This window comes from Mus pahari, chromosome 13, assembly GCF_900095145.1.
Source record: "Mus pahari chromosome 13, PAHARI_EIJ_v1.1, whole genome shotgun sequence".
NCBI classification, from domain to species: domain Eukaryota; kingdom Metazoa; phylum Chordata; class Mammalia; order Rodentia; family Muridae; genus Mus; species Mus pahari.
This window is the reverse complement of record NC_034602.1, coordinates 30,775,723-30,802,618: the sequence shown is the minus strand read 5'-3', so window position 1 is coordinate 30,802,618 and position 26,896 is coordinate 30,775,723. Positions and strand designations below refer to the sequence as shown.

The window sequence follows — 26,896 nt, the reverse complement described above, 5'->3', positions numbered from 1 at the left end:
GAAGGAAGAAAGGAAGGAAGGAAGGAAGGAAGGAAGGAAGGAAGGAAGGAAGGAAGGAAGGAAGGAAGGAAGGAAGGAAGGAAGACAAGGAAGTGAGCTGAGCACCAGCACTCATATGTTTCCTGACTGGATACAATGTGAACAGTATCCTTATGCTCTAGTCTGCCCTGCCATGATACACTGTATACTAAAACTGAGCCAAGGCAAATCTTTATTCCTTTAGGTTACTTTTGCCAGGTGTTTGGTCATACCTAATACCACTATTTATCTTTGACCAGGTTCATGGGGGTGCCTTTAAAATGATCCATTAGTCTCAAGGTACTGGTCTGTTATGGCAGCTTCCTGCCTCAGCTGCTACCTCCGTACGCACTGATGGCCAAAAGCTGAGCAGTATGGGAGTAGAATAGCTTAACGCTTTTTCTGTGGGCTACACAAAGCTGGAGATGGCACCACTGCCTTATACATGCCTCAAGACCAGAGGAGACTGGGCAACAACTTCTGTCCCATACCTGCTCCAGGAGACTGCACAGCACCTGCTGTCATACCCCCTGCTCACAGGGGACTGGCCAGCACCTGCTGTCACACCCCTGCTCACAGGGGACTGGCCAGCACCTGCTGTCACACACCCACTCAACATCTTTTCTGACATGTTCATACACTTCCTGCTAGCATGTTTTTGGGAACACTCCTTAAATCAACTGTTTGCACAGAACCCTTAGCTCAGACTCTAGGAGGATGTGACTAACGGGGAAAGACCTGACGTGGTCATGCTAATAAAAGAACATTGGGAAACAACCCAGACAGTCATAAAGCCCATGGAGGAGAATAGAGCATATTCCTACTCTTATGCCTTCCAGGAGTCCCTGCAGAGGGAGGGCAGAGATATCTATGGTCACAGACACATGCTGTTGTTTAAGCGGGTCGCTTCTGCCATGCTACATACCTGCCTCATCACTGTGTAAATATGCAGAGGATTTTTGAAATTGGCTCCCATCATGAGATATGTAGAGGGAGAAAACTTAGTCTTGTGGTGTTTAGGGGTGTAGCCTCTGAGGGTCGATCAGTATTAGATACAGTCATTGGGATGGGTCCTATGATTGAGTATTGATAGCTTTTCAAGAAGAGAATGGGGGCAACGGAGAGACGGCTCAGCAGCTAAGGGCACTGGGTGCTCTTACAGAAGACCTGGGTTTGATTCCCAGCATCCCCACGGGGGCTGACAACCACACGTAACTTCCGTTCCAGGGGATCTGACGTCCCCTTCTGACTTCTGCAGGCACCAGGAATACGCATGGTACATAGACATACATACAGGCTAAAGATCTATAGACATTAAGGAGGAAGAGGAGGAAAGACATGCTCTTGGAAGTCTGAGACAGGAGGATCTCAAATCTGAGGCCAGTCTGGGCTATGTAACAAGTTCCAAGCCTCAGCTAGGTAGGTAGGGATGCCCCACCCTGGCTGAGTTGTGCCACCTGGGGATTCCACCTGCATGAAAGCCATTGTCTGTCATTTGCCTTTGTCCTACGACCTCCAGAAACAAGAATCCAAGTAAATCTCTACCCTTTACAGCCTGCCCACTGTGTTATGTGCAGCAGCATAAAAGCCTATGCCAGCCCTGGAGCGTTCCAATATCCCACTTCTCAAACAGTGGCTGCCACCTTCGTCTACAAAGCCACAAGTGTTAACACAGAATGGTAGATGGACTGCCAGCTCTGGGATTGCCTTTGGAGCTTTGCCAGTTCTACAACCATACCCAGTGCCACAAACAAGCCCACAGACCCTAGTGGACCCCTCCTTCCCTCTTCCTGAGACTGGGTCACGACAACGATGAGGAACAATGCTTTGGATCTTCCTGGACTTGTGAGTGGTTTTATTGTCTCCTTTTTATCTTCCCTGAAGGAACAGAGCCTGACATCAGTGGGAAGCTACAGATGACAAGCTTACAGGATGAAAGGTCCCCCTTCGCACATTTCTCAGCTTTGCTGATGGCTCCTGACCACAAGCAGCCACAAGATGAGAGAGGAGAATGGGGGTGGGGGTTGTTAGGAGGCAAAACAGAGTCCTCACCCTTCAAAAAGTATGAGCTAACGAGACATTTTTCCACCTAAGTGACCCCATTGGAGCCTATGAATAGCTCAGCATTACCTCACCTCAAAGCCCTTGGGGACAGATGTGGAAATCGTATCACTTTGTCATTGCAAGATTAAGACACTTGAGATGCAGGGAAGTTAACGGATTTTCCTAGGGATACGCAGATAATCAAAAGCCCGGCTTAGAACCCTGTGCTGCCTGGTGGTTTGTCAACTTGACACATGCTGGAGTCATCTGGGTAGATTACCTCAACTGAGAAAATGCCTCCATCAGAATGGCCGGTGGGCAGGTTCTGGGGGCACTTTCTTGATTAATGACTGGTATGGGAACGCCCAGCCTACTGTGGGCAGTGCCACCCCTGGACTGCTGGCTCTGGGTTGTATAAGAATGTAGTCTGAGCAAGTCATAAGAGTGACCTTACAGCGGTCCTACTCCATGCTCTCTGTTCAGGATTGCTGCCTTGCCCTCCTCCCCTGGCTTCCCTTCAGGATGGACTCTAGCCTACAGGTCAAATACGCTCTTTAGTCCCCAGATCGCTTCTGGTCAGTGCTTTATTCGTCACAGAAACCTTAACTAGATAGGTTTCTAACTTTTCTGAGTTTTCTTCTATCTCATTAGGAATACCTTATGAGTATAAATTCATCCAGTTTCTCCGTTTTTTTTTTTTCTTCCAGACAGATCTTGGGAGGTGTGGTGGTTTGAACCAAAATTCAAGAGTAATTCTTTCTTCTATAGGCGGCTTTGAGTCACGGAGTTATAACAAGTGAGTAATGCAGAAGCTAGCTGAATGCAAGGTGCAAGCATTTAAGCCTGAGCCCGAGGAAAGACAATGGTCATAGACGTGGTTGTGGAGATGGTACTGAGTGGAGGAGAGATGCTGGGATGCAGACTGCTGCTGAGGGCTTCTGCTACTGCTGGGGTCCCTGTTGGAGGAAATCACTTGGAAGGGGCTGGTGGGGGACATTGTTGTTGGGGGTGCTGCTGTTGGGGATGCTGCTGTTACTGTTTTTGCAGCCCCTGTAACTGATACAGTCTTGTCCCTATGGCTGTCACTGGGATGTGTTCTCTGCCTTAGTGTCTGTGGTCCTCAACACTCTCAGTGGTTGCTCCTGTGGCCATTGCTCTGCTGCCACCGACACCGCTGTTGCTGTCACTAAGATGCCACTACTTCATGCTACTGTCACTGCTGTTCGTATACGTGATGCCTATAACTGCCGTCATTAATGAGTTGGCCATCACGCTCCCATCCAGGCTCATTTTTTGAGTTAGAGACTCACGAACCCAACTGCACTGAAAGTTGCCGTGACTTCTGTCTGTGCAAGCAGAAATGCACTCTCCACTTCCAGAACTCCCACAGAGGCCAGAGCACTCACATCTGCCTCCCAGCCAGACATCTCTGAGCATGGTCACTAGCTTCCTCTGTCTCCTCCCTGCATGGGCACGGAACATCAGCCAACGCTTTCTGAGATGAGTATGCCTAAGGCCAGCCACACAAGTCCCCGTAAGGCAGGAACAGCCTGCTGTGACTTTTCACTTCAGAGGCATGCACCAACCAATTCAGCTGTACTGGCTGGTTTTGTGTGTCAACTTGACACAAGCTGGAGTTATCACAGAGAAAGGAACATCCCTGAGAAATGCCTCCATGAGATCCAGCTGTAAGGCATTTTCTCAATTAGTGATCAAGGATGGGAGGGCCCCTTGTGGGCTGGTAGTTCTGGCTTCTATAGGAAAGCAAGCTGAGCAAGCCAGAGGAAGCAATCCCTCCTTGACCTCTGCATCAGTTTCTGCCTCCAACTTCCAGCCCTGTGTATGTCCTGACTTCCTTTGGTGATGAACAGCAATGTGGAAATGTAAGCTGAATAAACCCTTTCCTCTTTAACTTGCTTCTTGGTCATAATGTTTTGTGCAGGAATAGAAACCCTGACTAAGACAGCAGCCTTGAAAGATATTCTCTCCTCAACCTACCACACCCATTGTCCTAATAGATTGGCACTGGGGGAACGAAGAAAGAGCTCTTATTTCTGTCTCCAAGACTTTTCACACTGTACAGTGGGTCAACACTCACTGATAGTCAACATAGACTATGAACTGTAGACCCCTGTGGACTGGAAGCTCCTTTGGGGCTAAGAACAAATGCTTAGCTTTTAACTCAGTTGGTTGTAATGATTTGTAATGTTTGTAATCGGTTGTAATGATCGTGTGCAAGTACAGAATGGGTCACTCAGCCTGTGTACAAAGCACGTGATGCAGAAGGCAACGAGTTACTCCACATCCTTCAACAGGTACTGCTTTGTGTTGGATCCCCACACAGCTCTCTCCTTGTTGCCAGGTAGCCATTGGGTAGGAGAGTGCAGAGCTCTGCAAGTACTGGTCCTGGGCCTCTTTGGTGTCCTTAGGTATCTGACCACAGCCAGCCAGCAATAGCCTCAGGCAAACAGGAGCAGCAGCAAGTGGAGCCCCCTAGTGTCATGATTCCCCTGCAGGACACAGGTAGGGAAACCCTGATGACCATTACAGATCTGTGTAGGACTGGGCTTTGAAATCCCTTGCCAACAGCCAGTGTTAAAGCATCTGGGCCTGTGGTGTCTGGGCCCATTGACTCTGACTTGGCAGCTTTCTAAATTTCTCCCTGTCTCCCCTGACTCCTCACAACCTCAGCACAGTTCCCTGCCTCATCTTCTCCCTACCTTCACTGTGGCAGTTAGCAGTGTGTTTAAAGTCGAGAGCTACTATGCTTGAGAGACCTAAAAGCAAAATAATGATAATAATAATAATAATAAATGTAAGCCACTCACGTGTGCAGACAGTACCTTGTCAGTCTACTTCCCTTTCTCCCCAGACACTGAAAACTATTCTGAAATTGACTGGTCTTGTACAAAGATGTGCTCTAGCAAGATAACAGGTCATAAAACCGTTATTTCTGCTTTTGTGATCCAACTTGCTTACTCTGCTCAGAAAGATAGCTAGAACAACCGCAAGATATGTAAAACATAAGGCCCTGCTTGTGTGTAGGCAGAGTTTATGTAACCTGGTGGGCTTTGCCTTTATAACCCCTGGGCTGATACTGCTAGGGGCTGCGTCTTGGGCATGCTCATAGGTACAGTACTGACCCCATAATGGATGCCGGTACCTAAGTAAAAAGACTGTTCTTACTTATTTATGGTCATGGTGAGTCTCTGAGCAATACAAGACCCATACCATCACCATCCCTTTCATTTCCTGCCCTGTCACACTTTCAGACTGTTCAGTCCCCTTGTGCTGCTGTGGCTGCTTCTCAATGGTCACAGCTTGGGAGGTAGTTGCCTCCATGCTGCTGCTGCTGCTGCTGCTGCTGATGATGATGATGATGATGAATTGATGATGATGATTGATGATAATGATAATGATGATGTTAATGCTAGCCTCTGGTCTTCAGGCCCACCTCTTTTCACAGATGTCCTATATCATCTGCTTCCTAACCTTTGTAGCTTTGTTAATTGTCTAGCTTTACCTGCTTCTTTCCAGGACTATATGGATCCAATGGCTACCCTCTCTGTGGCTCCATCCACTGGCTCCTCTCCAGGACCAAACAAGATATTCTCTCTCTCTCTCTCTCTCTCTCTCTCTCTCTCTCTCTCTCTCTCTCTCTCTCTCTCTCTCTCCCACCCCCTGTAGCTCTGCATGCCATTCCATCATAAATCAACTGTCTCTGATGCCACTGTTTCTTCATGTGGCCACCCCAACCAGTTCTTCTAAAAATAGGCAATATGGAGCCACTCAAAAGAAGTCTTCAGTCCCAGCACACTTGGAAGTCAGGAAAACAGAATCTTCATCAAATAGACCAGAGAGACTTCATCCTGCACCTGAAGGGTACCACAACAAACATTAGTCAGAGCAGGAGAGTCCTACAGAGGAGGGAGAGGAAAGACTGGAAAAACCAGGAGGCTCAGGGACACACCACTAGGACACAACCCAAAGAATCAATTGACTGGAACACATGGTGGCTCACAGAGACCAGGGAGCCTGTGGGGGTCTGAACTAGGTCCTCTGCATATATGCTATGGCTGCATAGCTTGGTGTTCTTGTAGGAGCCCTGACAGTGGGAGTGGGGCTGTCTCTGACTCTTGTGACTACATGTGGGGCTCCTTCCCTTCTCCTGGGATGCACTGTCCAGCCTTGATGTGATGGTATGTGCCTGGTATTATCATAGCTTGCTATGTGGTGTTAGGTTGATGTCCCTAGGCTGCCTGCTTCTTTATGAGGAGAAGTAGAAGGTGAGGGAGGGTCTGGAGAGGAGTAGGGTGGGGAAGGGAGAGGTGGGGGAGGGAAGGGAGGTGAAATGCAATATAAAGGGAAGAATGTAAATAAAAGAAGTATTTGATTGTGCCTCGTATAGTGGCAGCTCTAGGAAGGCAGTGCAGGAGGGTGGCTGAGTGAGCTGAACAGCCTGGCGCACAGCTGGAGAAAGAACATTTGCATCCAGAACAGGAAAGCTTTTCATGCAAATGAAGGTTTGCCTTTGTGCCAATCACAGCAGCTGCTCTGCTAGGTCATGAGGAGAGTGCTCCCCCTCTGGCCTGGGTAGGAATATCTGCCGGGAAAAGTGTAGTAAGGCTATGGTGTAGTGTCTGTCCAGTGTTTAAGCTGGCATGTATAAGAGTAAACCTTATCTATGCCAAGGAACTGGTGTCAGGGTCATCTGGCTGGTGGCTTCACTAAAAATCCTTTTGATCAAAGCAGCCAGAGCAGTGAGGGAGAGTCCAATGTCTGCCAGTTCGACAGCAAAATCACACTGTTCCCCAACATCTTTGCTTATTTACAGGAAAATGAACATGAGAACAAACATTCACAATAAGAACTAAAATAAATCCCACCACTGCCCTGACCTTGGTCCTAGCTGTGACATTAACAGTGTTCACTGACCTTGGTCCTAGCTGTGACATTAAAGTGTTCAGTACCCACGCAGAGCCCCCTAGAGAAGTGGGTCTCCTTCTCAACCCCACTGTGCTGCAGAACACAGCTTAAGCATCTACACAAAGCTGGGGCTGGACACACAGTAGGTGCTCAATAAATGTTTATACAGCAAGTTGTGAGGTTGGTAATTAACATTGTGAGGTTGTCATTCTTGGTTATGGACGACAGCCTGTCTCCTCAAATGAAGAATACTGGTTGGAATTGTGTGTTTCAGAACTTCCACAGGAAGTCCTGTGAGGATGGACTGGGGGCAACCAGTGAACCCTTTAAAAAGTCCTCCTACTTTTGAGGTCCATGTGTCCATACCAACTTCCTGTCCTTATCTTTAATGCAACAAAATGTAACCCCACCTCAAGGAGGTACTGGGGTGGACAGCTCACAGAAGCTGCACAGAAGGCAGCCAACACCGTTGTGCTTCAGTTTAAAAATGAGATTTTGTCAGCCACACAAGTCTGAAGGACTTAGGACCACAGTGAGATTCTAAGGGCTTTCCTATAGGAGGCTCATGCAATGCTTCTACAAGGAAGGGACCTGGTGAGACCTCATGGAGCACTGGCTAGCCAGAAGTGGCAGGATGTTAGAAACCTCAGAGACACCCAGAGAGCTGTGAGAAATCACAATGGAGAAACTACATGAGGGCAAGGCATCCAGAAAGAACTCCCGAGAGCCTGGAGATCAGTGTTTACACAAGCCTGGGGGGAACCATACTTCTCCCAGTAGACTAGGAATCCCCTGTCCTTCAGGATCACAGAGGACCCAGGCAGATCTTAGATTAATGGTGGTGGTGGAGGGGTGACTGTTCTCCTCCACAGAAGAAATATGTCAAAAAGAACTCAATGGATGAAAGCGTTTCCAAGCTCTGAACCTCACCCTAGAACACATCCCAGCAATACAATAGATTATTAATACATGACACAATCTATACCTAAACAGACTGCAGTTAGTAACAGTCAATCAAAGAGTACCAAGATATTGGTGCAAAACGAAGAGGATAAGAAATCTTTAAAATTCTACCCAGAATTGACATTGTTAACATTTGTTCTTTGGCTAGAGTAGTCCCTAGGGGTAGCATGGTTGGCAAGCATATGTGTGTTCTTGGGTAAACACACACACACACACACACACACACACACACACACATGTATGTGTAAATTGTGTTAGATCTCACTAAGCTCACTCTCTGGAGATAAAACTCATAGCACTTAATGTCTACATTGATAAGAACAAAGGTCCCAAATCTTGGGCTTTGGAAAACTGAAGAGCAAAGTCGTAATTACCTGAGGAAGGAAATAATGACTACAAGAGCAGAAGTCAATGAAATGGAAAAGGAGAGGCAGAAGAGGTGATCGACAAAACCAATGAAAAACCAACCCATAGATTATTGAAAAGGCAATACAGCACACAGATCTTCACTCAGTGTCTTAATTTTGGTTTCTGTTGCTGTGATAAAGCACCATGTGGAGGAGAGAGATTATTTCAGATCATCCTTCCACACCACAGTTCATCATCAAAGGAAGTAGGCAGGAACAGAAGCAGAAGCCATGGAGAAACACTGCTCATGGGCTTGCTCCCTGTGGCTGGCTCAGCCTGCTTTCTTAGTGCTACCAGGACCACCTACCCAAGGATGAAGCCACGCCCAGTGAGCTAGGCCCTCCTACAGGCAAGAAAAATGCACCATGGGCTTGACCACAGGCCAATCTTTTGGGGGCATTTTCTCAGTTGTGTTTCCTTCTTCCCAAATGACTTCAGCTTGTGTCAGGTTGACATAAAAAACAGTCAGTACAGCAGACTCCTAAGGAACCTGATTACTTAGGAGGAAAGTGGGGAAGAGAGAAGAAAGAGTAGGAGGAGCAGAGGGAATAGAGCAGAGAGGGGAGGAAGAACGAGAGGGAAGGAGGGCCCCATGCTGACCCACGACATAACTGCAGATCCTACAGTAATGAAGAGGATGACAAGGAAATATTTTACCCCAATAAATTCAGCAGCTTATATTAAATGAGCAAATTCCTTGAAGGACATAAACCACCAAAAATTATTCAAGAAGAAACAGATAAATTCTATATGTGTATCAAGGAAATTAAATTCTTAGCTAGAGCCCACTCAATAAAGTCAGTAACTGGCCCTAAAATCACTGGGGAGTTTAATGGAATATTTAAGGAAGACATAAGGCCAATTGTTCTCATCCATTTTCAAATAAGCGAAGTCACAATATTCCTGTTCATGCATGAGCATGACTGCTCCCACAGGCTTCAGATCTGAGCACTTGCCAGCTGGTTTGTAGTGCTGTTTTGAGGAGCCAGCAGTACTCAGCCTCAGAGGCTCTCACTGGATCTCCACCATGCTGGCATTTGGTCCCAGACTTCCAGGCTCAGAAGTAGTGAAAGAGAGATGCTTCCGACCCACTCAGTCTGTGGTACTTTGTGATAGCAACCCAAGATAACCGTGATGTTGGTAGGGCACACTGGCCCATGCAGGTCACCCATGCATGTATGGGTAAGTGTGTATATGTGTGCTTGTAAGTGTCTATGTATGTATACATGTATTGTGCATTTATGTATGTATGTACTATGCATGGATATGTACGCCCACGTGTGTGTGTGTATGCATTTATGTATGTGTGTATGCATATATGCCCATGTGTGCATGTATCTATCGATCAATAGATAGATAGATAGATAGATAGATAGATAGATAGATAGATAGATATGCCCTCACATGTGTACACTTGTACCCAGGTAGTATGAAGCTAAGCCCTGGGTAGAGGATGTGCCTTAGCTTAGGAGGGCTTTGAGAAATCAGTCTTAAGAACTTACCACATTGTCAGTTTCTTAGGTAGGAAATAAGGAAAACATTTCATTGGAACTGGCTTAGCGTTTCAGAGGTTCAGTGTATTATCATTGTGGCTGGAAGCATGACAGCATGCAGGCAGACATGGTGCTGGAGAAGGAGCTGAGAGTTCTACATCTTGATCTGCAGGCAGCAGAAGGGCACTGGATGTCTTTGACACTGGACATAACTTGAGCATATAAGACCTCAAAGCCCCACCTACACATTTACACACTTAGCCTAACAAAGCCACACCTATCCCAACAAGGCCACACCTTCTAATAGTGCCACTCGATATGGTCTAAGCATTCAAACACATGAGGATGTGAGGGATACACCTATTCAAAGCACCAGTCAGGTAACCAATCATGCTGTCCCCCACAATACAGTTATTACCACCCCCATTTAACAGAAGGGGAAACTGAGGCACACCAGTTAAATACTGTATGAAGTCTTATGAGTCTATAGGTAGAATACAGGATGAGAACTGGGCTCTCTACCTAGAGCTGGGATCCTTATCACATGACAGGGTGAGAGATTGTCCCCAGGTGATCTCCAACTAGAGTTGAGTTTCTATTCTCCTGAGCTATGATAGAGTTATGATAGAGTCTCCATTTGGAATTATGGAAACCAGGCTCTAAGGGTTGAAGTTCACTGTCCAATGTGCTGGGAACAAATTTACAGGCAAGTCTTTGTTTTCCAAAAATCCACCATATGAATAGCACCTAGAGCTCCTACAGAAATCAGAGGAAGCTATGGTGACATTGATGTCACCTTGCTAAAACAGGTGAAGTCCTGGGCCAACAAGCGTCTCCCCTCTACCATTTCCCTGCCCACTACTAACTCATTCACACAGGTAGTAGCAGCCACTACACAGAGACTTCCAGTCTCCATGACACACACAACTTCAGAGGGAGAGAGATCTCAGATGTTATATCCAAAAATAACCTCTTCATCCACAGATGGCACAGTTCTGCAGCCCACAGTGGCCAGCTTTAGAGGGCCTATGGTTTGGATGATTCTGGGCATCCAGAGTGCATAGTGGCCCATAGCTGGCAGAGACATGTTCTCAATAAAAAACAAGGGAGCCCAGGTTCTGGGAAGGAGGGGAGGAGCAGGCAAGACAAACTAGAGCATGTTCTGGAAGGAATATATGGGAAGCCTACTCTGGGCTGGTCAGTATGCCTGGAGCTGGGTGTGTGGTGGTCTGAAAGCACCAGGCATTCTGGGGAAATGCATACCTGAGCCCAGGACTAGCGGTACAGTGATTGCAAAGGCTGTCTCTCTGTTCCAGTGGCCTGAGGGCAGTGTTAGGGTCCAGTTCTCCCCACACCGCACATTTCCTGTGCTTAGACAAAGGGGAGTCTGGGCTGCAGAGCCAAGGTGAGGGACACAAACAGCTGAGATGACAGCTAGTCACAGGCAACCAGGCATGCAAACCTGGACTTAGAACCTATGTTTCCTCAACAGCAGAACTCCAGTGCCAGCTTGGAAGGAGAGAGACATTTCTGAAAATGGTGGGGGTTTAAATGAAAATTGAGGAAGAGGCTGCTGGCTTGCACGGGTTTGCCTGGCCATGAGGAAATCAAGACTGTGGCCAGAAAGAAAGGTGAAGTTGCTAGAGAGACAGAGGCAGCCATGGTCTTGTAACCTGCTCCTTGCAGGAAGTTGTCTGGTGAGGCCAGCGCTCCCCCTGCAAGGTTTCCTAAGGTTTGCATACATGTGATCTAGGACTAACTCCATTTCATTATCCACCGCTTATCCCTACCCCCAGAAAGCTCAATTCTAGGGAAATGAATGATTGGGAATATGGTATCAACTGACCTTCAAAACAGCATGGGCAAACTTATAGCAGGAGTCAGGGAGCAAAGGATGCCTCCTGGGAGGCTCTTGGTATCTCCCCAGTTTCCCAACTGGAGGGAGAGAATGATTTGTATAACCGGAAAATGAAATTGGAGATGGTATAGTTTGGGTCTTGGATGCCCGTGTTGGTGTGGCTAGGATGTTGAGGAACTGTGGGAAGCGGGTGAGGCCATGGCAGCCAAGACAGTGCCCTGGCTCATTGCCAAGCCCCATGATCCCTGTTTACCAAGAACCTGAGCCTTCTCACTTGTATGATCCTGTGCTGTCCACCTGATGAGTCACTGGCCTATCACTGCACGCCCTGCCTGCATGCACGGCTTTGTGTTCAGAGTGTGCTGAACACTGATTGGGTCCAGGAGAGGGAGGAGGGATGAGCTGAGAGGACGGAGGGAGAAACAAAGGAGAAACTGGATGAGCCCCGAGATAAAGAGGCTACTTGGAACCTTCCTTGGCGTTCATGTCAGGGTCGAGGCATCTGGTGGCCCATACGGGGAAGAAAAGAAGAAAAGGCCAAGAAAGAAGCAGAAAAGAAAGCAAAAGCAGAAGTCAGGCGGAAGGAACAGGAAGCCAAAGAAAAGAAAAGACAAGCTGAATGAGAAGCTGTTTGGTTGGCTAAGGAGAAAGAAGAGGAAGAAGTTAGAAAAAGAAAAGGCAGAAACTTCGGAACTCATGCAAGAGCTGGAATGAGAAAAAGGAGCTACGGGGGAGTTCCTTGGTAAGTAAGAATTAATCTAGTGCTAGGAAGAGGCTCCCCGGTAGAGGGACGAAGTTAGGCTCCCGGTGTAGGGCAAAGTTAGGCTCCTGGTGTAGGGATGAAGTTAGGCTCCCGGTGTAGGGACGGAGTTAGGAAAGTCTAGCCTCCAAAAGGGATGGAAAAACCTCAGATACGAAGCCATGGGACCCACCGCTTCAAAAGTGAAAGTAAAAGTCGCATTAGTGGGGCTTCTCAAATCCTCCAGATGGATACTTTGCAAAACAAATAATACTCCAGAAATCTGCAACAAATACAGATTTGGTAGCCACAGGGATGCATATATTGAATCAACAAACCTCAGTAGACATGAAAGTATGCACACTGATGAAGAACCTTGCAAATATAAAGACTATGGCAAGTCTTTAAGTTTACTTTCAAACATAAGTCAGAGTCCTGGAATCTACATAGGAGAGAAAGAATATAAAGAATGTGATAAAACTTTTGGCTCTATCCCAAAACTTGTAGGAGGAAACCCACAGAAGTGTAGGAAATATAGAACAGGAGGCAGGATAGCACAAATTTTGTTACTCCCTGGCTATCATGCCCACTTTCCTACAAAAGGCCTAATCAGAGGAAAGAAGGGGTTTGGATCCACTGGGGACCCAGGAGTGTGGTTCTCTATGGATTTAGAAGAGTGTTCCCTTTAGATTCTGGAGCTGATAGGAGCATTATTAAGGAAGCAGATTAGCCTTCAGCATGGCCTATTTAGCCCTCAGCTCAGACTCTAAGGGGATTGGAGTTTGCTCAAAACCCCAATTGCAGTGCAGGAATTCTACTGTGGGAAGATGATAAAGGTCATAAAGGAAGTTTTCAGCCTTTTGTATTGAGTATACCCATATCTTTGTGGGGTAGAGATGTCATGAAACAGATAGGAGTGGTTTATGTGGAAGGAGATGCCCTACGAGTTCATCTGTTCCCTTCTCAATCTGCACAAGCAATAGAATTACATGCTGTCCAACAAGTGTTCCTAGAAATTGAAGAGGCCTTTAATTTGATTTCGGATAGCCAGTATGTGGTCCAAGTAGTTCAACAATTGGAAAATGTAGGGTTAATTAAGGAACATCCACTGTTTTTGACCTTTTATCATCCTTACAAAAATGTATATGGGATAGAAAAAAATCTTTTTGTATTATTCATATTAGAGCCCATACTGGACTCCCTGGGCCGTTGGCGTTCGTGTCGGTTTTTTTTTTTTTTTTTCCTGTCTCTGCTGGTTGGAGTTCGGGGTTGTGGCAAGGAACCTTTAAGAGGTAGGGTTTCCTTCCTCCCTCCTTCCCTGAACAGACACTGACTGAAGGCCCCAGCATGGTCATTCCAGCCACTTGCTTTCCTTCTTCTTCTTTTTTTTTTTTTTTCTTGCTCCTTGCTGTTTACCAGAGCTTCGTGTGCCATTAAATATTCATCAGCATAATTAAGAAGCTAGAAAGCAGTGATAAAACTAATGCATAATATTATATTATGTCTGTCAAGGATCTATGCAGGCAGCCATGGGCTGCTGTCCTGTGGGCATTGGGGGTTGCAGGCACCACAAAGTGGCATTTTGTCAGCATCTCAGAGGAACAGTTTCAGCTTCAGTGATTAAGGGTGGAGGGGCCCCACAGCCTGTCACTGAGGCATGCTGAGCCCTAGTACAGGCCTGTCTGGGGACAGTGGCTACCCAAGACACCCTCCCCCTGACTCTGGGCTTCTTGATGCTCTAACTTAAAGCAGTTACAAGTTTTCGAAGGCTGTCCTCAACCTGTGTTCTTAGTGACACAGTTTCCAGTTACCTCAGGGAACATTGTAAGTATTGTAAGTATACATTGTAAGCATTGTAAGTATAAATTCGATGTCTACTTCATTATAGCTAATAAACTTTTATTTAAAGCCCAACCATTCAATGCCTTTGAATTGATGGACAAGGACATTAAGGCCACAGGAAGTGAAATTAAAAGCCTGGGGTCAGACACTTTTTTAGGTGTCAGAACCAGCAATGAATAAGGAACTTTGATTCTGAATTTTGAGGCCTGGGGTGTAGGGTAGGGTAGGGTGGGGGGTATTAAATAAAGCAGCACATGTACCATGTTTACAGAAAACTGGTAGAGTCCCTTTTGTCCCCTCTTTTCTGTTGGTCCATAATGAAGATGGAACTCAAGGCCTCTTAAGTGAGACACAAGCATTAAACCACTGCCATGCATCCTAGCCTTGAGAGAATCTTCTGACAGAAGCTGGCCCCAGGCCTGGCTGTCTCCACACCTCATTCTCTTTCTACCTTCAGTCTACCCTTTATAGCCTGAGTTTCTAGAAACTCAGTCAAGTGTGGATTTAAAAATAATTTTAGTTGAGTTTGTATTGAATGTGCAAGGCATTTTTTCTTGTCATTGTTTCCTAAGCATCAGTCTAAGGGTGATTTTTAGCATGCCTCCAGTGCATTTGACATCATAAGTCACACAGACACAAGGTTAAGTGTGTTCAAGGATGGTGAGGGATCTGTGTATATTCAGTAGCACTTTATGGAATGGGCTGAGCTTCGTGGTAGTGGTGGCTGTACTTGGTCCTTAAGCTGGTGCCCCGCGGCTACACTTGTTTATCTAACTAACAGGATTAGTGGGCCTATATCCAGAAGATGCTGTTCTCTGAGTATTTATAATCATGGTGTATCGTGGATCATCCACACATTGGTTTTCTGCTCTGGGAGATGATGTACACACACACACACACACACACACACACACACACACACACACAGATTCACACAGTTCATCCCCTCTCTCAAGCCCCATTTTAAGTAGATATTTAACACATGCTTTATTGTGTATAATAAAGGTTTATCCAAAGCTCAGCATTTGAATTGAATTTTCTTCTTGGTAAAATTTTGTTTCCCCCAGGTCAGCCATTGACATGCACTGTGTGTGCTAAAGATTGAAAATCAAAATAGGACCCCTTTATTTTGAAGGCACAGAATGAAATATTGATGGTGGGAGATTGTAGGAAGCCTGGGAACTCATTTTGAACCGCTGTGGTGTTGGCAGGGGGGTTAGAGTGTGCTTCTGGCCCTCACAGAATGAAGGAAGTACCCCAGCCTTCCCCAGTCCCTCCACCACTGAGCAGCTACCACATCACTGGGTGGAGTCTCCCAGATGTACTGTGGTCCACAGCACTGGGAGGCCTAAAGATACAAGAAAGACGACAATTAACCTCAGTATCACAAAGGGGAAAGTGACTTTTCCTTTGTCTATACTTTACCCACTGGATATCTCATGAGGAAAATCAGCCCTCTCTGGGATACAAACTGCTCCCCCTTGTGTCTCTACTAATGGAGTGATGGGGCTGGCTGGCTCCTTGGGATGGTAACCTGTGGTCAGGATATCAGGGCTAAGATTCCTTAAAGGAAGCCAGGGGACGGGGCATAGCTACAGTTCAGAAGCATCATCAGTGGTCTGTTCTTTCCTTGGTGGTCATGAGATTCCTTTCTTAACTTCCTGCCCAAAAAGGACAAGAAAGGCCTGACCACTGTCATGAGCACGAGACTGTCAGGACACATAGAAGGTCTGTGTAAGCTATCAAGGCTGGAGATGACTTCCCAATATCTGCAGAGATGGAGCCCTGAACATGTCCATTGACCAAGACTCAGAGAACGGGCCAAGGCTTGGGTCACAGACCGTGAGCCATTGTTCTACTATTTACCAGCTTTAGGGCCCTACTTCTCCTGAATCTCCTCACTGCAAAATGAGAAAAATAACCCCACCTTGAACTGGCAACTCAAGGGCTGGCACATTTGGGCCTCTGTAGGAAAGGCTGGGTCTTTCTGTAGGAGCCAAAACACAGATGAAAGCAACCACAAATTGTCCCACATAAAGCAAAAATGAGGTCCACTATTCTACATACATTTTTAAAGTTCCCTTTATGGAAAAACAGAGCATGTAACGCACATTGTAAGAATAGATAGCTACACCTTCCTCACATTAAACTGTGTGGGAACCCATCCCAGCCACAGCCAGTGGTCTGTGTGAGGAAGGTGGGGTAAGGTGGGTTCCCCCTAGATCTTGGTAATATGGACTTAGAAGGAAGGTATGTTTGTGTCCTGTGGCACAAGAGACTGGACCTGAACACCGGAGGGCCAATTTGTGTGTGCCACTGTGTCAAGGCTGAAAGCACATGTATACTGCAAGCTGTATGTTACAGACGGACAGACCAACCCACGTGGGCTGGAGGAAAGATGCACCTGTCTTGAGACGCCCCCTGGTGCTTCCCCCCGGGTCAGTCCAAGCCCAAGGCCCTGTTGGCTTTCTTGGCATTCAGGAAATTCTTTTTCCTCCTGGGAGGAACACGCAACGAGATCTCGGGCTCCTTTGGGCTTCTGAATACAAAGATCTTTTCTCCCGTGTTTAATATGTCCACGGTGTCTGCCCCAGTGATGGGGATGGGAGCCAGTTCTCCAATGGGCTCTAGGGACAGGTGAGGCCAGCTTCCTTTCCCAGGGAACATCACCTTCTCCCGGATGGGGACGTAAATCTTCTTCAGTATGCTGCAGAGAGAAAAGGGAGATCAGGTTCTGCATTCCGGGCCGACTCTGACCCTCCCCAGGATTCTGACATTTCCCAAGGAGAAACCAAATAAGTGTCATTTTAATTCTGTGTGTGCGCTTCTGTGTGTGTCATGTTTGTGTATTGCCCATGTAGTCTGGAAAATGGCAATGGATCCCCTGGAGCTGGAGTTACAGGCTGCTGAGAGCTGCTCAAGGTGGGTTCTGGGAACCAGATTCCAGTCCTGTCAAGAGCACTGATGTAGTCCCTGTTCTCTTGCTGTGAGGAGACACCATGGCCAAGACAGTCATTGTAAAAGAAAGCAGTTACCTGGGGGGGCTTGCTTACAGTTTCAAAAGTTTAGTCTATTATTACCATGGCAGGCTTAGCAGCATGCTCGGTGCCTGAAAGCTACATGCTAATCCTCAGGCCACGAGAGGGAGGGAGGGAGAGAGAGAGAGAGAGACAGAGACAGAGAGACAGAGACAGAGAGACAGAGAGAGACAGAGAGAGACAAAGAGACAGAGACTGGGGGCCTGGCCTGGGCTTTATAAAACTTAAAGTCCACCCCTCAGTGACACATTTCTCCCAACAAGGCCACACCCCTCATTCCTTCTAATCCTTTCAAATACTGCCACTCCCAGTGAGTAAGAATTCAACTATATGAACCCTTGGGCCCTTTCTCATTCAAACCACCACAAGCACCAAGCACTTTTAACTACTGAGCCGTCTCTCCAGCGCGAAGCACAATTTACACTTTTGTCTCCCCTGTGGTCACTGGTTGTGACTTCAGTCTAATTTCAGCGGATGAAACCCACCCAGTTGGGTGTAGTGCTGGCCACCTTCACCAGCTCCTAGTGTGAAAGGTTCAGAAGTCTTGTGAGCCCACGGTACAGGGTTAGCTTGCTGCCCAGGAATATTTACACTATGGGATAGCAGAGTTCCCCCACCTGCAACTCCCTGCTACAGGAACTACAGCTCCCTGATAACCACAGTCCCACCCTACAGACCTCACCCCGGAGGCAGGCTACAGACAACCGTGAGAATTTGGGTAGAGTGCATCTGAGACAGAATGTGGCACGCTGAGGAATTCCCCTACGATATAGGTCTGCTAGGTCCTGTCCCCCGAGCCCTGGCTGCTATAACTGCTCTGATAACTGTTCCCAGCGAGCCACATGGAACCTTAAAGCCACGGGATGCTCGATGGCTCCAAGCAGTGTAGTGAAAAACCGTATCAACAAGGACCACCTGCGAGGCTCACTGGCCTTCCCTGAGGTGTACACCTCTGTGCTGGAGATGGGGACCAAGGCCTCTCATGACTGGTACCCACTCTATAGCATCAGCACAGCACAGCATGGGTGCAGGGAGAACACCTTACAACCAAGCCTATCCAGTGCTGTTTCTGGTCTGGACTTGAGTTGATTTCTATTGCCTGACATACTGCTCTTACATCTTGAGTGCAGTATTCTGATATCCAATCTATTACCAATGATCCCATGCTTTTCATTGCAGACGATCCATGGCACGGGATCTTGGGACCTTCAGCTCTGAGACACTACAGAAGGGCAGGGCTTGAATGGCCTCCAATTCCAAGTAAACAGAGGGCAATACTTTTTTAAGCCAGCCACGTTACTTTGTGTGTGCCTAGATGTTGTTACCTTCTGTGTGCATGTATGTGGCATGTCTGCCTGTTCCTCTGGATGTGTACACGTGTATATATGCATGTAGAGGCCAGAGGTTGACATCTGGTGTTGTCCATAGTCACCTCTCCACCTTGTATTCTGAGATAGCATTCCCCGTTGGACAAGGAGCTCACCAAGGTTAGGTTAGCTAGCCTGTGGGTTCCAGCAATCCTCCTGCCACTGCCTCCGTAGTACTGATATTACAGGTTCTTGCCATCATCCTAGGCATTTTACTGGAGAGGGTGAATCTGAACTCAGGCCTTCCTCCATGCTTGACAGGTACCTGACCAACTGAGTTGCTACTCCAGCCTGAAAATATCACTTTTCAAGTCACTACGTCCCACCCAATGTGACATTTCTCTAATCCCCTCTATTTGGAACCACAGGAGACCCTTGTTCTGTGGTCTGTGGCAATGTGAAATGGTCTGCCTTTCCCTTTCCTCTGTGATCTAGGTGTGCAGAAATCACAAGCAAGAGAGACAGGCACTAGAGGAACAGGCAAGTCTGTGAGCTCAGTCTTATAGGAGAGTGAGTTTGACAGCCCCAAGCCTGTGGCCAGCACCACCACCCCCACCCCAGCTTCAGTCTTGGGCCTCTGTACCAGACCTCTCCATACTTTGGTTTTATCCTCTCCACTTTCTGGAAGGTTCAGGGTAACAAGAAGTTAAAGGACTCTGGGACTAGTAAAGTCTGAAGAACTCTAAGGAATTATTCTTTTTCTAATTATATCTCATTAAAACCTGCTATTAGCTAAAATAAATACAGTAATTAAAACGCTAATAAATGTTAGTAGAACATTCTCCTACTGAGAGCTATAGGCTTGTCTTCAGCTTTTAAACCAAGACCAAGAACAAAGGCATGTTTTCTTCTGGGAAAGATCTTCCCACCTTCAACCCTCCCCCCACACACACTGCAACGTGGCCACACCCCGGAGGCCCTTCCCCAGCTCCTCACCTCTCCTTCTTCTGGCGGGCCCAGAGCATCCTTTCCAGTCCTTGACTCACCAGATCTGCTCTGAACCTGCTGTCCAAAGCTTTCCACCAGCCCTGGTGTCTCCTGATGCAGAAGGAAGGGGTTACAGTTTGAACTCACACACTGAAGCGTGTGGAGGTGTGCTGTGGGTATTGCAATGCAAACATGGAGGAGGCTTGGAAGGTGGCCTGACAGAGTGTTGGAGGCCACCTGGTTGTGTAACTCCAGGCTGAGGAGGGGGACAGAGGAAGACTTGTGTGAGCCTTGGCATCAATCCAGCACACACAAGATAGCACAGAACCGAGAGAGGGCTGGTACTGTGCTCTAAGCTACTCAGCTAGCAATGGGGACAGTTACTCCTAGGAGTCCATTACCTCCGAGGCAGAAAAGGGCATTCTGATGGCTGCCCTTCCTGCAATGGACACCGGATCTCTTCTGGATCCCACATGCCCCTCTGGATACCTTGTCTCTCCAGCCAGCTTCTGTTGCTTAAAACCTAAGACTCTGAACTCATGTGATGACCAGACCCCAGGTCCCAAGAGTGACAGTTCCAACCTCAGAGCCTGACCAGGAGCCAGGGCAAAGAGGGAAGGTGGAGGTTCATCTCAGGACAGACATCCCAGTCTTCCAGAGCCCAGTCCATCCTGTCAATTCTTTCACAGCCTTGGAGATGAGCTGGCCTCAGAATGGAGTACGTAGAGACTAGAGCTACAGAGTCAAAAACCACGACCACACCCACACCCTGTCTCGGACACCTACACCTGGCCTTCTGACATGCTCACAACCAGCCTTCAGATGGCTTCCACACCTGGGTGGTTCACAACCACCTCCAGAACACACAGTCTTCCTCTGGCCACACCTAGTCATCCAGCTATATCCATCTCCAGCTTCTTACTACGCTCACGCCCACCCCGCTGGTCTCACTCAAGTCTGACTCAAGTCTGACTGTGCAAGAGCCATGGACCCTAAGACAGCTCTTCCAGCCACTGAGACTCCTGCACTGGCCCTGCTTCTGGCCTCACTGACTCCTCTCACCACAGCCTCCTCTGTGTCCTCTGCAAACCGAAGCCTTTGAATCAACGTTTATGATTGCTGAAAAAGAGACTGCTCCTTTAATCAGGAAAGGTGGTGTTCCTCAGGACACCGGCTCGGGCGCACTCGGGACATCCTTCCATTCCAGGGATGGGACACAGGGCTTTCAGACTTTGTGAAAAGCATCTCCAAGCCTGGTCTTCCCAGAAGCTTTGCCTAACTCAACTCAGACCCAGACCATAACTCTAAAGACAAGCCCTTGAGGGTATTTCTGTAGGTATGGGCCCCAGCTGCATATCCCAGAACAGGAGACAGTCACATCCACCAAGGCATGCCATTGGAGAAGCCACCAAAGCTAACATTTAGGGACATTTCAGTGAGAGGCATGTTTAAATTCATTTAAAAAGGAAAACAACAGGAAATGCAGAAGCAGGCAGGAGTAAGGAAACTCACTCTGCTACCAGGTCTGAAAAGCAGACAGCATGTGCACATACTGCATGCTCACTGAAGCCTGCCATAAGCCTGTCCACCCTGACCTAAGCTGGCTTCCCTCACTCTGTGAAGGTCAGACAACAACAGACATTCAGCAGAAATGGTAATTTGAAATCTGAACTCCAGTCTTCTCCAGGCACCTTTTGGGTGCCGGTTTTAGGAGGAGCAGGCTTCCTGTCAGCCTCTGGAGACACTCTGCAGCAAGCCCTGAAGCTGGGCCTAGACACTGGACACACGAGGCATGCTAACCACACTGCCCTCTGGAGAGTCCTTCCATTCATATTCCATTTATCTGAACATAACCCCATTGTACATTGACGAACAATAGCCTGTTCACATTAATATAGGCAAACTAGACATGCGTACATGCAAGTACACGGAAAAACACACCTCAACAGACACCAGAACACACATGTGCATACGCATAGTCACAAAACTTGCCAGATAAGCATGCTGCAAGGGAAGAAATATAACCAAATGATAACAGTCACGTTTTTTTCCCTAATCAGGGAAACCATGAATAGTTTATTCTTTTTCTCTCTATGCACTTATAATATATTCTTAATGGCATGTATACTAAATATTCTGATGAACCTAGAGAAATGTATGTTCAGAAGCCTGGAAGTTTGTAATAAAAATCTAAAGTACTGGGCCAACTGCTCAGGTCTACATTAAGACTTGAGCTCTGAGCATCAGCTGGGAATGTCCATGTGTGACAGACACTCTTTTCCTCTGGATCTTAGGAGGGTCAAACCTGACTTTCAAGGCAGCGCCCACCCTTACCCCTGCCCCATCATTTCCACCCGCACCGGAAGCTCACCTCCTCTTGCCCTGCTCTGCGTGAGTCTGCTCACCACCGCTCTCATTCTCAGCTGTGTGGTCTGAGTGCTTCTCACCGACTATGTCCAGCAGGGCCAGTAGCTGAGGCTGCGAAGCCGCTGGAAGCACCACACTCAGGAGTCGCAGCAGTGTGCTCCCTGGCACCATTGTCATCCTTGAGAGGTATGACACCAGCCTCAGTCCCTAGGGGGAAACACAAGAAGGGAAGAACACAAGCCCTGGTTCCCTCTCGACATGCTGTGCAGCAATATCTAATTCATGACATTCTCAAGGCTTTCATTGTCCTGGGGTGATAAATATTTCAGTGGCTCAGCCTGGAAACACTCTGAACTCACAAGGCTGTCAAAAAAATGTCTTTGGTCAGCAGCCTTCACACCCATAATGTTTCTAACAGCTCACCCACCCCTTCCAAGTTGGCTCACTTGAGCAGAGGCAGAATTCCTGCGCAGGAGGCTCAGCCTGCATCACTGCAGTCAGGTGTATCTCTCCATCCCCTGCTCTGCTTCTGGGAGGTCCTTGGGACAATGCAAGCTCTGAGAAAAGCTGAGTGTCCCCACAGCGGTGGATGACTAGTGCCACCGCTCCACAGACACATGAAAGGTCACTTGGCAACAAAAAAAGGAAGGGCTGCTGAGCTCAAGGATGCTATGATAGGAGGGAATGGTCTGTGTCCGGTGCTATACATGCAGGGCCGTAGCTGAACATGAGAAAAAGATGGAGCATGGACCGTGGTGCTGGGGTTGGGGATGTCGAGTGTGGCAGCGACTGTGAACCGACATACAGGGAAGTCTCCACTGGGTTGGACAGTTCTACACCTTTGTGGTGGTTACAGGAATCTCCTGTGATAACAGGACAGAAAGCTGCATGCCAGATCTTATGTGGTCCCAGGCAAAGCCAAGGAAACAAGGAACAAAAGGTGGATGTTGTAACGTTCTATACCCTGACAGGCCTAAATGAATCCAAAATAACAAGCTTAAAAATCTGCCAGCTCTGCACTCCTCAAAGCCCATGCTGTATGCCCAGCATCCCTGAACCAAATGTTAAGTCCTTGGGCCATGTCTTTATATTACTTTGTGCCTCAAATTCTTTTTTTTATTAGATATTTTCTTCATTTACATTTCAAATGCTATCCCGAAAGTCCCCTATACCCTCCCCCGCCCTGCTCCCCAACCCACCCACTCCCACTTCCTGGCCCTGGCATTCCCCCATACTGGGGCATAGGATCTTCACAAGACCAAGGGCCTCTCCTCCCATTGATGGCCACCTAGGCCATCCTCTGCTACATATGCAACTAGAGACACAGCTCTGGGGGGTACTGGGAGGTTCAAATTGTTGATCCTCCTATAGGGTTGCAGACCCCTTTAGCTCCTTGGGTATTTTCTCTAGCACCTTCTTTAGGGGCCCAGTGTTCCATCCAATAGATGACTGTGAGCATCCACTTCTGTATTTGCCTCACAAGAGATAGCTATATCAGAGTCCTGTCAGCAAAATTTTGCTGGCATATGCAATAATGTCTGGGTTTGGCGGTTGTGTATGGGATGTAAGTGAATATTAACCCAGAAACTTAGACTACCCAAGATACAATTTGCAAAGCACATGAGACTCAAGAAGAAGGATGACCAAAGGGTGGATACTTCGTTTCTTCCTAGAATGGGGAACAAAATACCCATGGAAGGAGTTACAAAGACAAATTTCGGAGCTTAGACAGAAGAAATTGCCTCAAATTCTTATCTGTACTGTGAGGTTACCAGTACTGTTGCAAAGGTTTGGCGAGGACACAGTAGCTGGTTTCCCAGTGTGGTGTCACGTGACTATAATCCCAACACTCCGGAGGTAAAATAGGGGATTGCATGAGTTTAAATCCAATTTGAGTGATACCCTCCCTTACCCCACTCCACTCCACCACCACCCCCAAAATCCAAAGTGCCACCAGGACCCCATGACCTAATAAAAGCCTCTCCTCTCAGTTGCAGGGCGGCCATTGTTCCCCCTGGCCAATCAGAGCCATTCCCTGCCTTACCTGGGATTTTACAGGGCAATGCCTGGTGGGGAGCGGAGAACATTTGATGTCCAGCAAAGCCAGGAAGGGGTATGGGGAGTCTGACTGATTTACGTGTGGAGAGAGTTCATGAGTGGGCAGAGTGAAGACAGGAGGAGATGAAGACTCCACTGTATCTGCTCTGCTGTGACAAAGGACTGCTGTTATAAGAACTGCTGCTACAGTGTAACAAGAAAGACATCTGTATACATCAGCCAGATGCAGCCATCTCAGGCCTCACTGTAAACAGGATGTGGTGGCAGTAAGGGACTTTTTCTTGTCCCAAAGACAAAGAGGCTCAACAGCACAGCTGCCATCACTGTCATGTCTGCTGGACCTGAGCTGATAATGAGGCCGAGACTGGACCGCCACACCATATGACATCCAGAAGGTGCTGGTTCTCAGAAGGGGAGAATGTCCTCAGATGTGAATGGGCCCGCTCACCTGGCTGCAAAGGCTGGCCATGGTGTCAGCCTCTATGCTTTCCAGAGAATCTTCCAGCACCGCACTGTTCTGCCACTCCTCTCTCACCCTGGAGTGAAGAGAAAAATCCAGAGGTCCAGCCCGGCCGGGGAGGAGCTGACGGGAGGGCAAAGACTCACGGGCGAGGAGGGAAAGAAGGGAGAGCTGGCCTGGGAGCTAGCCTGCCTTCCTGGCCTGGATCACTTCTTACGGAGCACAGGAGGCTGATGGAGGAGCAGAGCTCCAGGAAGCTGAATGAAGATGGTTTTACTGGCTATCACAACCCAATACTTGTACAGGTACAACTCCAACCCAACCCTTGTCTCCTGCAGATTCTTTCAGGGAGCAGGAGAACTTGATGATGATGATCTATTGAAAAGACCCAGCCTAGATCAAATCAACACCTCTGCACTCACCCCCCTCTGACAGACATTCAGCCCCTCCATTGGTTAATTCCATGCAAGGAAATGGCACTTTAATGTCCTGTTTACCCAGAAAACAAACTCAAAATCACTGTAATCTGCTCATCCAGAAACCAAATGGAGTGTTTCCTCCAGTTAATTTGTGTATTTCTAAAAACCCAGCTAATGTGTGCTGTATACAGTTTGTATCTGCTACTTTACACACAAGATACCATAGTCACAGTGGGGAGTTAGAGAGCTGCAAGGAATGGCGTTTCTCCAAAAGCACTGAATGCCACAGGCAAAAGCTAATTGTCTGATGTTGATTGAAAAAAAAAAAAAAAAGCAAAGAACCAGCAAGGTTTGGACCTGTCTAATTTGTAGTTCTACAGAGGCAGAGTCTAGAATTCTGCAGCTCAGTGAAATCAGAACCGAGCCCTTCCTATGCCAGAGCTACCGCCTGGCTCTGATGCTGTGGTGTAAGACGCTACCAGGCAGGGGAGCTGGGTGGGAACATGTGGGGCCTCTCTCTCATTTCTTCACAATTTCTTGTAAGTTTATGATTTCTTGAGAAAACGTTTAAAAGGCAGAGACAGGCAGATCCAGCTGATCTACAGCGTGAGTCTAGGACAGCTAGGCCATGCATTGAAACCATGCCCTGGGGGTGAGGGGGAAGGGCCTGTTGAGATGACAGCTGAGCAGGCAAAGGCACCTGCCACCAAGTCTGAGGACCCAAGTTCAATCCCCAGGACTCACACGGTAGAAGCAGAGAACCAATTCCCCAAAGTGTCCTCCCACCTCCATATATGCACGGACATGCACATATATACACACTCGATTTTTTAAAATTTTTTTTAAAAGTTAAAAAAAATACTGTTAGTAAAACTCAATGATATTTAAAAAAAAAACAAATTATAGAAGACACCAAGAAGGAGGAGAGCTGGTATACTTCAACAATAAAGCAGCTTGTGCAGAACACAGGAATGGTACCTAAGGCAGGAAAATGAGAGGCAGGGTCCCTATGGGCCAGGAGACCCCTCCCGAGTTCACGGTGCACCACCCACCTACCTCTGCTGATGCTGCTCCAATAGCTTCTGGCCCTTGTTCAGGGCCTGCCGCAGGACGGCAGAGACCTGCCTTTCAGGATCCAGCTCCTCAGGTTCGCTCAGTCCAGGTCCATCGGCTGCCCACCGCTGCCAGCTCTCCAGGACCTGCTGCTGCTCAGCCTCTTCCTGCTGCACCAGCTGGTCCTCCAGCTTCCTCTCCAGCTCCTGCAGCTCCTGCAGATGAAGGAGTGGGGTGGGGGGGGGTTGCGGGGGGTGAGTCCCACCGATGCCAGGTAGGGAGGAATTACAGTTATCACAAGTTTCTCAGTAGCTGTGTCTCCAGAGGGGTCAGGGTGCCCCTCTGTGGTTAAGAATCCCTGGAGCTGAAGTCAGGCTCAGGCCAGATCAGAAAGAAAGGAAAAACAAAAGTACCAAGTCACTTTGTTAACTGTCACCCACATGGATTCATGAAGGGGCTGCATTTTCCAAAGATTATCCCAAGCCTACTATCATTTGCATTGTGCTTTTTAATCTCCACACCATTCCCACAGACTTATGGGAAATGTTCTAAAAGGGAGATCTGATATATCTGTATTTTGAGACATCTCATGCTATGACTACACAACCCACCCCATAAACTTTCATTTAAAAAAAAGTCTTTTAAACCCACAACTCAGAACCCTCTGTGCTGTTCATCTCTGTTCAGAACAGCCTATGCCAATCTCTCTTGAGTTCCGTGTTTTGCTTTGCTAAATACATTTCTGCTTAAACTTCTGAGCCTCTCAATTGGATTCTCTGAAAGACCCTGAGACCCGCGTAACAATACTTTGCAAAAGGCTGCTCCTGAGCCCCTCACCTGGGAACAGAAATGTCTTTGAGTGGCTCTAAGTTCCAGGCATTGCACATGGTGCACTGGGCTTAGAGCCTGCTCAGTAA

The 26,896-nt window shown here is 47.7% G+C and overlaps 1 protein-coding gene across 1 annotated transcript in view; it reads right to left on the bottom strand.

The window, feature by feature from the left end:
• Positions 1–15,391: 15,391 nt before the first annotated feature.
• Evc2 (EvC ciliary complex subunit 2) overlaps positions 15,392–26,896 on the bottom strand; it is an 85,300-nt gene continuing 73,795 nt past the window's right edge. The window contains exons 16-20 of the mRNA XM_029545408.1: positions 25,983–26,194; positions 24,496–24,583; positions 21,994–22,196; positions 19,632–19,733; positions 15,392–16,997 (exon numbers count right to left, since the gene is read on the bottom strand). Of these exons, the coding sequence (XP_029401268.1) occupies positions 16,730–16,997; positions 19,632–19,733; positions 21,994–22,196; positions 24,496–24,583; positions 25,983–26,194 (873 nt within the window). The 3' untranslated portion in view covers positions 15,392–16,729. The remainder of the gene's footprint in view (positions 16,998–19,631; positions 19,734–21,993; positions 22,197–24,495; positions 24,584–25,982; positions 26,195–26,896) is intronic.